Here is a 16,459-nt window from a genome sequence, read left to right as displayed (position 1 = left end):
AAATCCAACTAATTTGACTTATCAATTTTCTCATTAAATAAGTACCTATCATAAATGCCATCACATGTCTCAATAATCTTTCCATGTGGTATACTTGTATACAAATTTTCGAAATCAAAAGTATTAATGCTGGAAATATCATTATTATTAATATAATCCAAAACTTCAACATTACTAATTATAACAATATTTTTCTCTTTTTTAATTTTAAGCAAAACATTTTTTATAACACTGAAAAGCCTTTTACAAATATCAGAATTATAACAATTAGTACCACACGCTATAAATCTAAATTTGATCGGATTTTTATGAAATTTAACAATAGGAAATAAATATGGAAATGTAATCCTATTTAACCTAAATTTTAATTTTTTACTAAATGCAATAATTATTTTTTCAATAACTTCTTTATCTTCTTTTAATTTTAAATAAGTATTATTTGCGTTATATTCTCCAATGATCAATTTTTTAAAAAAAATATTTACGCATTATACAAAAATTATTTGAAGCTTTATCCACTACAGTAACAATAAATTTATCCTTAAGATTTTCAATTTAATGGGGAAGGTAATGTTAATACTGAAGATTACTGTATTGATGATAAATTTAATGTTTTTAATTTTAATGGTGTCTTTGATTCAAAATATAGAAATAAAAGAGTAGGTGGAAAAGGTAAAGTTATTGAGTTTGATGAATTTTCGAATTTTTGTAGCTTACCTGTTAATTTGAATAATATTTTCATTATTAGAAAGTATATTTTTGGTTTCAAAAATAAAATTCTTAAAAATTTCCTTATCAATTTTGGTTCTACATTAAATATGATACTGAACTTATTAAATTTATTGTTTTGGATTTGATTAAATCAAAAAGTGGTGTTAGTAAAACTGATATGCTCTTTAATAAGGTTTCTAAAGTTGAAAAGGTTTTTTGTACGATTAATTTTCATGATAAAAAATTTGAAATTGCTAAGTTACCACAGATTATTCATGGTCTTTCTGTGATTTTTTTCCTTTAGAGCAAATTAGGGTTTCTGCTGCCTTTAAATATTCTTCTACGCTTAGAAAAAAGGTGTGTAATTATAATTTTTTGAGTCGAAATCTTAATTGTATTTCTAAATTTGATTGTTATTGTAATGAGAAGGATTTTTCAAAATTTATTGATAATGATTATAGACATGCTATTACGGAAAATTTGGAGATAGTTGGTGATCAAGATTTAATCAGTATTTTAAGTAAAGGTTCAAAATTTAGGACACGTGTTAAAATGAAAAAAAAAATTATTTTATGTATTAAAAAGGATCATGATTATTTTATTGCAAAAATTTCCGGAAAATATTATTGGCCCGATGAGGATTTTTCTGAGTGGAAAACTAAAATTATTTAAGGGTTAAATTTAACTTATTTTATACCAGTTATAGTTCATTTCTTAGTGGTACTTATATTGATTATGATTTATCTAGAAAATTAAAAATCTTAAGGATAAATTTACTGTTACTGTAGTGGATAAAGCTTCAAATAATTTTTGTATAATGTGTAAATATTTTTTTAAAAAATTTATTATTGGAGAATATAACGCAAATAATACTTATTTAAAATTAAAAGAAGATTAAAAAATTATTGAAAAAATAATTATAGCATTTAGTGAAAATTTAAAATTAAGGTTAAATAGGATTACATTTCCATATTTATTTCCTATAGCTAAATTTCATAAAAATCCGATTAAATTTAGATTTATAGCGTGTGGTACTAATTGTTATAATTCTGATTTCAGAAAAAGGTTTTTTAGTTTTCTAAAAACTACTTTGCTTAAAATTAAAAAAGAGAAAAATATTGTCATAAATAGTAATGTTGAAATTTTGGATTATATTAATAATAATGATATTTCCAGCATTAATACTTTTCATTTCGAAAATTTGTATGCAACTATACCACATGGAAAGATTATTGAGATTTGTGGCGGCATTTATGATAGGTACTAATTTAATGAGAAAATTGATAAGTCTAATTAGTTGGGCTTATGTAAGTTTAATCTTTTTGAGAATGTTCTTTTTAAAGGTTTAGATTTTTATAAACATATTATTGGAATTCCACAAGGTAATTCCTTTTCTGGTGCTTATGCCTATATTTTTTTGCATTTTTTTTTAGCTAAATTTCTTGAGCATAATGAATTTAAAGCTTTTAGATATATTGATGATTTGATTTTGTTTAATTGTGCAAATTATAATTTTATTTATAGTATTTATCCTGGAGATTTGGCTCTGAAGAAAACTAAGGAGAATTGTTTAAATGTTGAATATTTAGATTTTAAAATTGATATTCTTAACAGTTTTATTAAAATTGGTGTTTTTGATAAAGGAAAAGCTTTTAAATTTAAAGTTGTTTTTTTCTGCAACTTTAATACTAATTTGTGTAATAAAATTTTCAAAAATTTAGTTTTTTCACAATTGGTAAGGATCAAAAGTATTTGCAATAATGTTGAAAGTTTTCGGGAAGCTCTAAATAATATTTTGAATAATTTGAGTAATAATGATTTTCCTTTCAACTTTTGTAATGTTAGTTTTTTAATTAAGATAATGATTGAAGAATTCTAGGTTTTTATATATTTTTTTCTTTTAGCAGTGCGCAATTCAAGTTTTAACCGAGCATCCCCAGTTAAGCATTCTATTAATTTGTTTGGTATTTCTTTATCTTGACTTCTTTTATTTTATTTTCTATCTGCGCATTGTAATAGAGGGCGTTGTTTTCCTTAGTTTTTAGTTTTTTCTTTTCATTCGGCTTGCTTGTGAAATCGATGTTTGACCTGGTTAAGTGAGTTTTTATTTTCTGATGATTTTGTTTGAGTTTCGTTTCCAAATTGGTTATTTGTATTTCATATTTTTTCCTGGACTTCTATACAAAACCAACGGGGTACTGAGGGAGTTAATTTAGGCATTTGCTTCTCCCTCAATTAGAATTGGTTTTGTTTTATGGCTACCGGGGCCGGTACCCCCTGAAGACGTCGGCTTCCTTGGTCATATATTTATTTTTATTTCCTTCGTTTCCTTTATTGCTACTTTTTTTGAAATTTCTGCTGCTTTTTAGCGCGTTTTTTTCAAAGAAGTTTTATCGATTTAGAATTTTAAAGAAATTTTTGTTTTCTTTTAGTATTACTATTTGTAAGTTACTATTTTCAAATATTATGGTATGAAAATTTAATGTGTAAGAAAATCGCTCGTTTCTGAGCAGATAATGAGTTACATTTAGTGTATAATGGTTTAGATACGCAAATTAATTTACTACATTCTAAGAAAATTTAATATATTTCACGAAAAAAATTGTTCCGTATAATCCCGAAAGTATGAGTAAAGTTTATCGCAACAGCAAAGCTTATATCAACAATAAGATACTTGGCAAACAGAAAATGCCCCAATTTTATTTTTTTTACTAGTTAATTGACCACTAAGTGATAAACGTTTTGAGGAAAAACATTTTATTTTGGCTAAAATTTTTTTTAAAAGCCTAAACTACATAAAAGTCAACGTTTTGTTTCATGAAAAATAATTTGGATTTCAAAAATGTTCTTCTAATGCAAACTAGAGAAAATTCGAAGGAGGTAAATCCTTTTCACGGTGCGGTGCTACACAAGTTGTATGCTCGGCAATTTTGTGATTTTGTGTAGAGAAAAGAAAATAATTGTTGGATTGCCAACTTAACTATTCGAGGCCAAAAGAAAATTAAGATTGGTTACACACGTGTTGACTGAAATTATCTTTAAAAAATGTATTAAAGCATTAATTCAAATTTATTCTTTTAGACAAGCAACGATTGACTGATTAAATAACAGTAAATCAGCAAATAAAACGAATAAATTAAATATTTCTTTTTGTAAGAGATATGATAAAATGTAAAATTTTGAAGATAGTGCATTGTAATGTATGACATCCGATAAATTAAAACTTGCTTTTGAATTTTTTTTTTCATATTTATTAAAGTTATTTAATAAAAAAATTTTTTTCCAAAAAATAAAATCTTTATTGCAGAAGGGAATTGTAGCATTATTAGATGCCACAGCAATTACAAGCATAATAGATTAAAAGAACTCTCAATAACTTCATTAAAGAAAATTTTAATACCGTAAATGACAGTGTTATGAAAACGGTATTTTTACCTTGCTTTACTCCTAAATTTCAAAAAGGGAAAAGTATGTCATCAAAATGTATATTAAAGTAAACGCTTTATGCTAGCACATATAAAAATAATATAATTTTATTCATTTGGTGCATTTTTTTAAAAAACCAAAAAAATTTTGTCGGATGTGATAATAAGAGACTTCTCTTTTATTATCAAGTACGAAATACACCGCATGATCCTAGAAATCAAGGATAGGTGTTTCGGAAACAAGACATGAATTACGAAATGATTAATAAAAAATAGGTATGATAATAAGTGGGAGAGATTAATTCACTCTCGTTAGAGTTTCAGTATTGGTTATGAGAATTTATTTGTAATTTTTTTATTTTTATTTATTTATTTATTTGTTTTATTTTTCGGTTTCGGATAGTGAGTTCAAGGAGTTATAAAACCAAAAAAAAAAGCTTTATGATTATTCAAGGAACCATTAATGAAGAAAAAAATATTAAATGCCGAGTGCCTTCAAAGAAAAATTGAGGAGAGAAGAAATTCGATATAGTTGAAAGTAAATTTTCCCCGTTTCGGACATCCAAAGTTTCTAATTTTAACTCCATCTCTGTCGTCAATGATTGTTCAAATTTTGATGGTGTTTTTCTTTTTTTTCCCTCAGTATTTTTGTAAGATTCTTAATGTGACTAATTGCTTAATTTAAGTTGCACGAGTATTGCATGATTTCAAATTTGCGCATTTGAAGGCTCAACGATCCAAATTTCAGTTCAGTTTCTATTTCTTTCCAGACACTGCAGATAGTTTCAAATGTATTTCAGCCATAATCACTGATCTCGTGCACCGAAGTTTTATGCGTTTTATGTGACAAATTGTTTTCGCCTGGAGGAGCGAAAATTTACAGTGGGAAAAACTTTTTTGAACAAAGCTTATTGTCCGTGGCTTATTGGCCCCTCTATCACCATATTTTTCATCTCTTTTTTTTCTTATGTGATTATTTAAAACATGTGATTTACGTGAATATCTACAATTTGCTTCGTGAGTAACCGCTTGCAATTACTTAGTTGAAGAAAAAATACATCATCTATGCTTCAATCATGTTTTATATTTATGAAAGCAAGAGTCATTCAACAAAAGTTTGTCTTCCCAAATTCAGTAAATCAAACATAATTTTTACCCGCTTTTTTCTTCAGGCTTCACAACACCCGGAGAGTTACTTACTCATTTATTATGATTGCCTTCATGGTCATTGGGAACTTTCAGTCCAGCTTTGTACATTTAGTGAAATTCTTTTCAAAGTAACGTTCTAAACAACCTGTAGTACATAGAGTGAAAATTTTGGCTTTCCATATTTTTAATTATTATTTGAAAATTAAGTCTGGAACAACTAACCCACAGAATTATTAAATATATGTAAAATTCTAAATTACGGATTTTGAGACACAGCAGTTTTAAATTCCTTATTCTATTTAAACGCATTAAATACAAGGAAAAACGGGAGAAAAAAAATGCATAATATAAAATTAAGGTACTTGTGTCATAATAAAAATATGCTAAAATGATAATAAATTATTATGAAAAATTATTAATTAAGTTTTTGAATGATAGATAATTTACAATATAATAGAACATGTTTACTTTGTCAAATTATTTTTATTGAGACAAATTTTTTCGTCAGAAAAAATTTATTTCATTTTTTAAAAAATTATATATTTTTTAAAAAAGAGAATTCTACATTCACTCTACATTCAAATGCAGACTTACTACCCAAAACTCAAATCAATGTTACTAATGTAGTTTTATTTTATTTTCTGTTTACGGCAAACAGTGTTCAACTTGTCTTGATATTTTGAACCGAATTTAGAAGACAAGGCAAGTCCTGGATCTAATATTGGGAGATATTTTTATTCCCTGTAGGATTTTTCGATGGAATCAATTTGTGTTAAATTGAAAGGAAGGGCATGAAAACATCCCACGGTTAGCCTGACGGCAAGGGGAGTCTAACCAAGGATTCATCTACCACTGAAGATATTTTGAGTCAGAACTGTTGTTGGTGGTACCGGGTGTGGAATTTGTACCGAAAAGCCATTGCTGGATTGGAAACTAGTGCACCTCTTTGGAAAGCGAGCGCTATAACTCCTGAGCCACCACGGCTGTAATACATAGTTTAAATTTAAAAAAAATATGTATAGTACCATCAGAACGTAATCAAACTTTTAACGACAAACACTACACGCTATCAAGATTTCAAAAAATACAGCTGAACTGCCTATTTCTTGCAATTTGATTAAAAAGATTTTATGTTAAATAATATTGAATAATTTAGATGGAAATATTATAGTAGATTGAAGCATAAATGTAACAATTATTCAAATCAATAATGAGTTCATATTCAATAATTATTTCACCATCGTGATATGATATTAAGTGTATTAAATTAATTTTGGCTGTCGATATTCTTAATATGTAATTTGACTTTTGCATAAATTTTTTAAAAAAATGCATTTTGTTCAGGATAAAACAATTTAGTAAAATAAAGTTCAATAAATAAAATTTAGTAACATTTAGTAAAAGTTTAGTAAAAAAAAGAAGAAAGAAAGACATCGAACTTACATTTCTAACACCACTTTTGAGTAAATTAATTTTGTATTCATCAAAAAAATATTTTTTTTCTAATTTTTGAAAATTTACTACAAGTAGTCTAAGGTAAACTGTAATCTAGCAATTATAATTTTTCTATTAATTAATGGCTTTAATATAGACATCAAACTGTGCAATTAAACATCGTATAAAGATCTCTTAACTGCATTGCGACTAATATTCATACTACTTTCTTCGTGTAACCATTGCAATTTAATCTGTAGTTTTCTTGCAGTCAGACAATAAAAAAAATGCCAGATCAAATTACTGCAAAAAATACCGGCACTCAGGGTGCCGGTACTTTTTACCGGACTATGTTTCTGTACAAAAAATCTGATATACCGTAGTTTTTAGAATAATAATTACAGTAAAATCATTGAATCACTCTATTTAAATAAATATTACCTTAAAAATTTTTGTATAATATTTTACTGTAAAAATGGACTTATACTGGATTCTACGGATAAGGCATCCAAAGTGCCTGTACTTTATACCGTAATTTAGTTCGGAAATTTTTATGGTGTACTATAATTTTCTTTTTTATTATGCTGCTCATATTTTACCGATATTTTCTAGGACAACCACTTTTAGACTTACACTTTAAACTATATTCTCTTTTATCTATACATAATAATAAAAGCGGCTGTGTGTGTGTGTGTGTGTGTCTGTAATCACAATATATCGCCCCAGAAGCCTCGCCCGGGCACGAAACTCGGCCCATAATTGTGTTTTGACATTATGAAGAAGTATTTTTTTTCTTTTTCAAAAATTTTGATTAGTTATTTAGTTATCAGTCATTTTGTCAGTCTATGCTTTTCGTCTGCTTTTTCGTCTTCAAAGAGCCATATTCAAAAAACTATTAAAAAATGCATATACTTTTCCCCACTCTTATAAATGTATGCTAATGCGAACCTCACAATTTAAATATTAATTTTCGACAACTTAAACCAATAATATACGAAGGAATTAATAATTTAATTGTAAAGTTCGCATTAGTTTACATTTATTAAAGTGGTGAAAAGTTTAACTTTTGTATTAAAAATGTGGCATCATATTCGATACGTAAATAGAACGCTTCGCTTTGATATATTTGTCGCTGTTCATAATTGTTATAATAAGTTTTTCTTCTTCTTTTCACGCTCTATTTTTTTTTTCTTAAGCGAAGACGATAATTTTTATAGCGATATTGTAGTACTTTGTACAACTAAAAATTCTTTTCACAACACTTTAAAAATATTTACTTTATTTTCTTTATATATACAGAGAACAGTCGGCAAAGAATTCGATTAGGTTGAAAAACATTTCGCTAAAAAAGAACGAATTCCAAAAGAAAAAATAAACAACTTAAAGAATAAAAATGCTGATGCCAGCCAATTTTTTGAAAGTTAACTTAGAAATAACAAACCAAATGATGTTAAATAACAAACCAAACGATGTTAACAAAATGACGTAGAAAGCGCAACTAGATCAAAATTATACAAGCACAACTAGATCAAAATTATACAAGCACAACTAGATCAAATTATAATACCTGAGTGCTTGACGTAACAGATATAGAAATAGAATTTGATACCATAAAAAATTATATAGAAATAGAAATTGATACCATAAAAAATTTATTCGTTTTCGTGTTCTTTTCATGTATTTAGCATTTTAGTTTTTTTTTTTTCTTAAGCGTTGTAGCTATATAATTTCAAACATCCTCAAGAGCTATAACACATCTGCAGCAGAACTGGATATGAAGACAAAATTGCTGGACAGGAGCACTTTAATTGTCCACTAATCTTCAGATTTCCTGCTATGTTTTAACCTTCAGCGTGGCGGACAGCTGGCCGCCTTAGGCGGCTAGTTATTAATAATAAGGTTATTTGGAGGTGGCTTTCCAAATAGAAAAGACGAAATTTAATTGGAGAATCATCCTTCTTCAAATGACTTTATTACTCTTAATAATAACTCATAAAATAAGCATATATCTATAATGAAAGCTTTGTTACTGCAAAGAATTTTTTTTTGTTGAAAATTTTACTGAATTACTAATTTCAAAAAATTTATTCATTAAAAATTACTTAAATTAAAAAAATAATTTGGCCTGAGACGTTTAAACGGAACGTTAGACATTAAGACGAAAATTTGTGACTTATAATTATACATGTGATTATATAAAAGTAGCACTGTGATATTATTGGATTTTTGATATGGCAATAAATAAAATTAAAGTTGTTTATTTTTCACTGTTGTTTCTTAATAATAGGATCTTGAAGCTTATATGCATCATTATTCTTAAGATGGACAAAAAAATCTTGAATAACTGAAGACTAATGATGAATATAAGCATCAAGGATTTATTTTCAACTTTACTTTTATTAATTTAAATTTCAAAATTCTTTGTTTCAATCTTGTGGAAACTAAAATGAGTAAAATTTCATCAAATAAAATGGCAAATTTTGGTAATTTGTATTTCGTTATTAATTTTCAAAACCTATTTCCGATAAGACTGAACTTCCTAATATATTTGAAAATTTAACAAAAATTGTTTCCATTAAAAGATTTTAACAAAATTAAATGCTTTAAATATAATAAATCTCTTATTAGCAGTATATTTTATTATAATTATATTAGCAAATACATAAAGAAAATTAATATATACAATTATGAATGTCACTGTGAAGAAGAGATACATTTTGATTTTGTTGATAATCATCATAAACATATTATTAATGGTAATTTAAATATTACAGAAAACTTAGAACTTAGGAATTTAATGATAAAAGCCGCAAAATTTTGACACATTTACCATATATCAATTAATAAAATTTTAAAATACTTTCTTAATGATTTCAATAGTTTTTGTTTAATGAAATCAAATAGACTCTGTTTACTTTTAGTCATGTTAACTGAATGTAAGTGGGCTATTTAATATTAATTTCAAAACTTTATCTTGAATAATAAAGAAAATTTACATAGCAGTAACAATTCAAAATTTTTTTCAAAAATATTGGTAATTGAAGCCGTTAAAGAAAACAATATAAGTCACATGAATTAATTGACATTTCATGTGTGCTTAAGTAACATTCTTATATCTTTTTATCATATAGTGATTCTTTCTCACATTTGTATACATCGAGACAGGCAATTAAAAGTATATTATACACAGTTCACTATTTGAATAATGCTTAAACAGTAGTCATCATAAGGATTTTGAACCATGAAACAGCTATACTTTCGAGGTGTAGTAACATCTAACTAAGTAAGTAGAACCACTACGGCCAAATTAATGTTCATATAAACCTGCTCAAAATTTTCGGATTCCAAACTACTGTCTTCTAAGACATCTTGAAGCTTGTGGAAACATGGGACAGTATTCTTGATTGAATTCCACGATGAGCAACGATTTTATTATAATTATTAAATAAAAATTATTTTTATTATTACATTACTCTTTTTAGAATACCAAACTTTAAGCAGATTTTAAAGCAATAAAAATGTGTCAATGTCTTACTCAAAAACTTTTTTCGCTGCAAAATTATATACAGTATATATATATATATATATATATATATATATATATATATATATATATATATATATATATATATATATATATATATATATATATATATATATATATATATATATATATATATATATATATATATATATATATATATATATATATATATATATATATATATATATATATATATATATATATTGCGAAAAATTCAAGAGCCACTAAAGATGTATACTAAGAGAAACTTTCAGATTTCAGATTGTAAAGAAAAGAAAGATTTTGTTTTACCATAGAAAATGTCTAATTAAATGTGTTCCAAAATTGCAGGGATATTTAAAGGTCTTAAATAGATTACAAACACACAATTCTTTCTTTCTTCTTATTCTGTTTTAAAATAATTATTTTTGTTTAAACACTGCAAGTTGGGAATAATTCCATACTTTTAAAAAATATTTGAAACTATTCATTATGGAGCGGAAAATATTAAATATTATTTAAATGGAAAACATTTTATTTTTTGTTCTATTCAGTACTTTTTGAAAGAATCCTGTATATTTGAATTTCTCTAAATCAGCAAATGAATTTTTATAACTGCTCTTAGCTATTTTGAGGCGTGAAAATTCTCTAAAACAAAATAACAGACTATAGATCTGGAACATTTTTCTGAACATGAGTAGGGTAACGAAAGAATTTTATTTCCCTTAAAATTGCTATTTTCCTTGATTTTGTAAAAGTTTGTGAGATTTTCTGCTCTAATAAATTCATGTTGTTATGTTAAAAAAAGCATGCAAATTTAAGTTCAGAAGTAAAGTCCGAAAAGCTGCAAGATAAGTAAAAAAAACGAATTACTTTTTTGTAGGATACCTGTCAGTCATGAAGTTTAAAGAAATAGTGGCCATCATTTGCAGCATATTCCAATGCTGCAAGGGGAAAAAAGAAATTAAAGAACAGAAAAGCCATGAAGATGAAGATGATGTAAGAGAAGAAGATGATGCAAAAATTTCAGGAGGTTAGTTAAAATTTAATGAACCATAAACGGGTATCTGTCTGTGGCAGCGTGGCGTGGGTGATGTTGCTCGCCTCCGTGACTTAGTTTCACAGGTGCCCACTGGGTAACGTTAAATGAGCAACACTTCCTGCATCTTCCGAGGTGAAGAGCATATTTTATTAACATTATAAAAATGGCATTTGTGACGGGACCGTTAAAACAAAACGATACGTACAGGAAAACTAAAGATGCGGGAACGATGGATCGAAGTTCCACCGTATAGTGCTAGCAAGCAGCAAAACATTATTTTATTTTAAGATGATTTTCAAACATGTTTAATCAACAGTTTGAAAATGAGAATTAAATGAGCAAAAAAATGTCGAATAGTATATTAGATACATAATACTCCTCATTATAGCTCATTAATAAAAACTTAAAAAAAAACAATTGCTATTTTAGTAGAGGAATAGTTAAATTCCCTTTAAAGTGAAACTTTTTATGAAAGGTTTAAATTGTGAATTTGGTAAGATTTTGAAAAGTAATTAAAATTATGTATCGGGTTGGTGGGAATTTCTTATTCTTTATGAAAATGAAAGACGAGTTTCTTTGAGTGAATAAATATTTTATAGAATTTTATATTGTTTATTTTGACCCACTAACTTTTACTATCTTTCTGGCAGAAGCATAATTCCACGATCATAAAATTTTGTTCTCAGCTTTCAGAAAAAAAAAAGAAAAAAAAAGGAAAGAGAAAAGAAACGAATTCAGGTTATGTTTGACTTCTTCATTTGAAGTAAAGGTTTTAGCATTTGAAAACATTTTGTACCGAAACATCTCTATAAACAACCCATTTTTTATCCTCAGTGATGATGCGCTTCAAAACTAGATCCTTTTCTTGACGTTTGAGAAGCAAAACACAGACATCAACACAAATTTCTTTAAAAAACGAGAATATGTCGAAACATTAACTGCTTAAAATAATCAGGTATGGTCGAGTAAAATAAATTTAATTTATCAGAAATCTCAAAAGTAGTTATTCACTGGTGTGTATTAATTGATGATTTTATTGTGTTATCATCCGTTTTAGATGGCTTTCCAGAACAAATGCATTTTCGACATCAATATTGCCGGAAAGAAATCTTGCAACTGACACTGGCGCTTTGTCAATACACACCAGATATTTTCTTTTCGTGCTTGATCTGTGTCTTTACCTCTTCGATAGTGAAATAGAAAAATATTCGGAAATAGAAACTTTTTCTCTACTTTCTAATTCACACAGCAATCGCGTAGAATCAATCAAATTTTTTCACAAGTTAATATCAGCTATCTAATGATAGGGCAGCTGAAATGTGATGTTCAGTGAAAAAAATGCCCTCTGTTCTGAAAAAAGAGTCTTCAACAGAGACAAAAAGTTATAGTTAAACTCGATAGTTCACAACGAAAGCCAAAACTCTACAAAAAGCGATACCACTCGTGTAAAACTCAATGCCATGTGTATCTTTGAAGGTCATTTCTGATATCGTTGAAGGTCATTTCACCAGAAATTGCAAAAAATATAAGAATTAGCTATTTATGAGCAAACGAATCATTCTAATCTTAAAATATATGTGTTATGAACTGGGAGTATATAATAAGCTAATAATTGATTAACGAATATAGTCATAAACAGAAACAGTCTTACTTACCATTTCCTTTAATATTATGTTACTTGTTTTTAACATAGATTTCCTCTTTTTGCTGATTCTCAAACAAAAACTCACCAAAAAAATAAAAGTTGACTAATACAACATTCATTATGGTAAAAACGCCATTTCGGCATATATCGATGATTATATACAATTTCTCAGCTTATAATGTACTGTTTTTAGTTAAATCAATAACTTGTAAAATTTTCAATTTTTGAACTGCATAGCTCAACGAAAAGCACAAATATCACATTATTGCTTACTATCAAGCATGAGTTTTAAAACATTATTTTTTTCGGTGCTCCAAATTGCGAAATTTCCAGGGGGGGGGGATAATGGTATTTAAACTTTTCGCTTACTATTTAACATGAAATCATGAGTATTATTTTACAGTTATAAAAATATTTAGTTTAAATAATCATTTATTTATTTATTGTATTTTTCAGCTGTCAAACGTTTCAAGATTGAATACCCGGCAGAAAATCCTTCTCTGTACCTCATTGAAATTTTCAATGAGGTGGAGGATTTCTGCAATATGCGGGTAAGAAGAGTTTCCCTAGCCGGACAGGAATGACTCAAGAACATAAAACAATTGTGTGATGCAGAAAAAGAAATGTAAAATATTGATTGTGGTCTTAATTAATAAATCACAATTTTTTGGTCAAGCATTTTATAGTTTTATTTCTAAGAAGTCTAAACTGTGAAATTATACAATTTTAGAAAATGAAAGATAGCAAGGTTTTTTATTCCTTTCGACAAAGTTTTAAATTTTTCTAATAATTACTTAAAAATTTAAGTAATATACAAAGTACACAAAATCAACTACTATAAACACTGAATTTGATGTTTTGTAAATTAAAATTCTCAAACAAACTGTGTGTTCAGATTTAAGAACGGAAGTTAACGTAACAATTAATAGGTCCTCCTGTTTTGAGTTTTGACACATATACAAATAAACATTTTAAAATTATAATTGCTAGAATTCTTTAGATATTGTCTCAAAACTGGTAGAATTCCATTTCTCGAGTTAGCAAAGAAACAGCTGTAACAAACTGAGCGTGAAGTTTGGCTAAAATGAAGGTTTGTCATCCAACAGTTCATACAAGTAATGCATTTCATGTTTTCTCTTTAACTATGCTTTTTATATTGCGCACTTCATACTCTTTAAATCTATATTTAAATTTATAATAAACGCGTTTTACTGACACAAATCTACAGGCAATACATTTCTCATTGATCTACTTCACTTTTTTTTAACAGAGGTATACTACCTCCATTTTTATTTACATTCGTTACTAGAATTTTTATTATTTAATTTTCTCACATTTTTTGGTACCTTTATTTTACAAGTTTGAATTAAAATAACGAACTTAGAACTATTATATTTCAGAAAACTGAACTCTATAACTCTACTACTATAAATTTTCCCCTCTCTGATGTGGAAGAAATTTTAATATTTTTAAATTAACAATAAAATGTACACAAATCGAATCGTAATGTATATAAATTTTTAAAAAAAACTTTTAAAATCAAAAGTTTCCCAGTATGTACATATTGCATCATTTTAAAGAGAAATACAGCAATGCATGCAAATCTAAATTGAAGTACATAATTATGCAATTAGCAAAGAGAAGCATTCCGAGAGGATACGAATTCAGATCCGAGTATCCATAAGCACAACGAACAGGAGGTGTTACCCTGGTTTATTAGTACAATATCTCATTTTGAGTTCAAGAAGTAGAATATGGAACAGTGTCATGTCAACTTAATGTACACAGTATGTCACTCCCGATTCGTTTAGGCTACATATCATTGTGAGCATAACTTTACATAAGCACAATTCATCGTGGGCAAAATTCGCTGTAAATATAATTCGCCTTGAACTCAATTCGTTGAAGGCACTGCTCGTAGTAGCGTGAAAACAATTTCAATTTTTATTTTTCTCTTTAAATTATAAAAATGTTACTTTGGTGCATGTTTGTTATTCCTATGATATTTCACGTCGTCCACTGAATGTTTGATCGGCAGCATATTTACATGCCCAAGACCAAATTTCTGATGGTTTTTCTTTGATGGACCAACATGAATAAAATGATAACCATCACGACCTTCCGTCAAAAACCATCTTATTTTTATGATGGTACCATTAGGACTGACCATCACCTCTTATTAGAAATTGGAACAACTTTTTGTTGAGCTAACATGAACAAAACTAAAATGGTTAGATGGTCCAACAAGAAAATCTATGAAGAAACAACATGGCTTGATGGTATTTTTCGATGGTCCAGCAAAAAAATTCATCTGGAACCAACATATTTTGTGGTTTTCCAACTTATATTCCATCAAAAACCATTTTAATTCCTGTTGGTACCATAAAGTCTGTCTATCAAAGTCTGTCTATGGAAATTGGAACAAATTTATGTTGGGCCAACATAAACAAATCCAACATATTTTAATGGTATTTTTCACTCGTCCAAAAAAAACTCTGTCAATAGCCAACAAGGTTTTATGATATTTTTTAATAGTCCAACAAAGAAATTCATCAGGAACCAATATATCTTGCTGGTTTCCAACTTATATCCCATATTAATTTCTGATTGCACCATCAAGACTGACCGTCATCCCATGTTAAAAAACCAACGTGTGTTGATGGTTTTTCTTGATGGCCCAGCAATGGCCAGCAATCCCTCATATGTGAAAGGTTTCCTATTTAATATCCCATCAAAAACCATCTTTTCTTTGATGGTATCATCAAAACTGACCATTACTCCATATTAGGAATTGGAACAACTATATGTCGACCAACATGAGCAAAACTACATGGGTTAAGGGTTTTGTTTGATGGCCAAACAAAATCAATCCATCGTATTTTAATGGTTTCAAACTTAATATCACATAAAAAAATATTTTATTATTTGATGGTACCGTCAAGATAGACCATCACTTCATGTTAGGATTTGGAAAAATTTATGTTGAAAAAATATGAGCGAAACCAACTTTGCTTGATGGTATAACAAAACCTGAATCAACGCATTCTAATTGTTTCTATTTTAGTATTCAATCAACAATCATCCAAGATCATCGTTAAGACTGTTCATTACCCATCGTTCATTTTGTTTGCTGGTTAATGAAAAACAAATATATATTGTAGTTTTCCTAATGGTTCTAAGTACATTGTACACAAAATTGGCTGGCTACAACTATAACTTTTCGTCACAATCCATCATGTTTTTTTAATGGACATTATCGGAATTGGAACATCTTTATGTTAGTCCAATTTGCATTTGAAAATAATATAGATATTTTTTGGTATGGAATACTATGTCAATATCGGCTATAGTTATGTAGAAGTTTTATTATTATATTCCTTTATAATAATTTGTCATTACAAGTTGATTTCTCTCATTTTAATTTTGTAAGGTTGCCTCGACCTAAGCAAAATTAAAGCTTGAGACTCTAATTATAAGGCAGACATTTACTTGCATAAAGTTTTATCCTGAATTTAAAACAAGGTAACATT

General features: G+C 27.6%; 1 protein-coding gene across 1 annotated transcript in view; it reads left to right on the top strand.

Annotated features, from left to right (window-relative positions):
* The window catches only part of LOC107447434 (uncharacterized), a 161,687-nt gene extending 148,079 nt beyond the window's left edge, over positions 1–13,608 (top strand). The window contains exons 2-3 of the mRNA XM_016062352.4: positions 11,126–11,275; positions 13,386–13,608. Of these exons, the coding sequence (XP_015917838.1) occupies positions 11,126–11,275; positions 13,386–13,513 (278 nt within the window). The 3' untranslated portion in view covers positions 13,514–13,608. The remainder of the gene's footprint in view (positions 1–11,125; positions 11,276–13,385) is intronic.
* Positions 13,609–16,459: the final 2,851 nt, after the last annotated feature.

This window comes from Parasteatoda tepidariorum, chromosome 3 (assembly GCF_982258835.1).
Source record: "Parasteatoda tepidariorum strain Cologne lab strain chromosome 3, Ptep-v5.0, whole genome shotgun sequence".
Taxonomy (NCBI): Eukaryota; Metazoa; Arthropoda; class Arachnida; order Araneae; family Theridiidae; genus Parasteatoda; species Parasteatoda tepidariorum.
The sequence above is the reverse complement of the archived record's forward strand: the minus strand, read 5'-3'. Positions and strand labels throughout refer to the sequence as shown.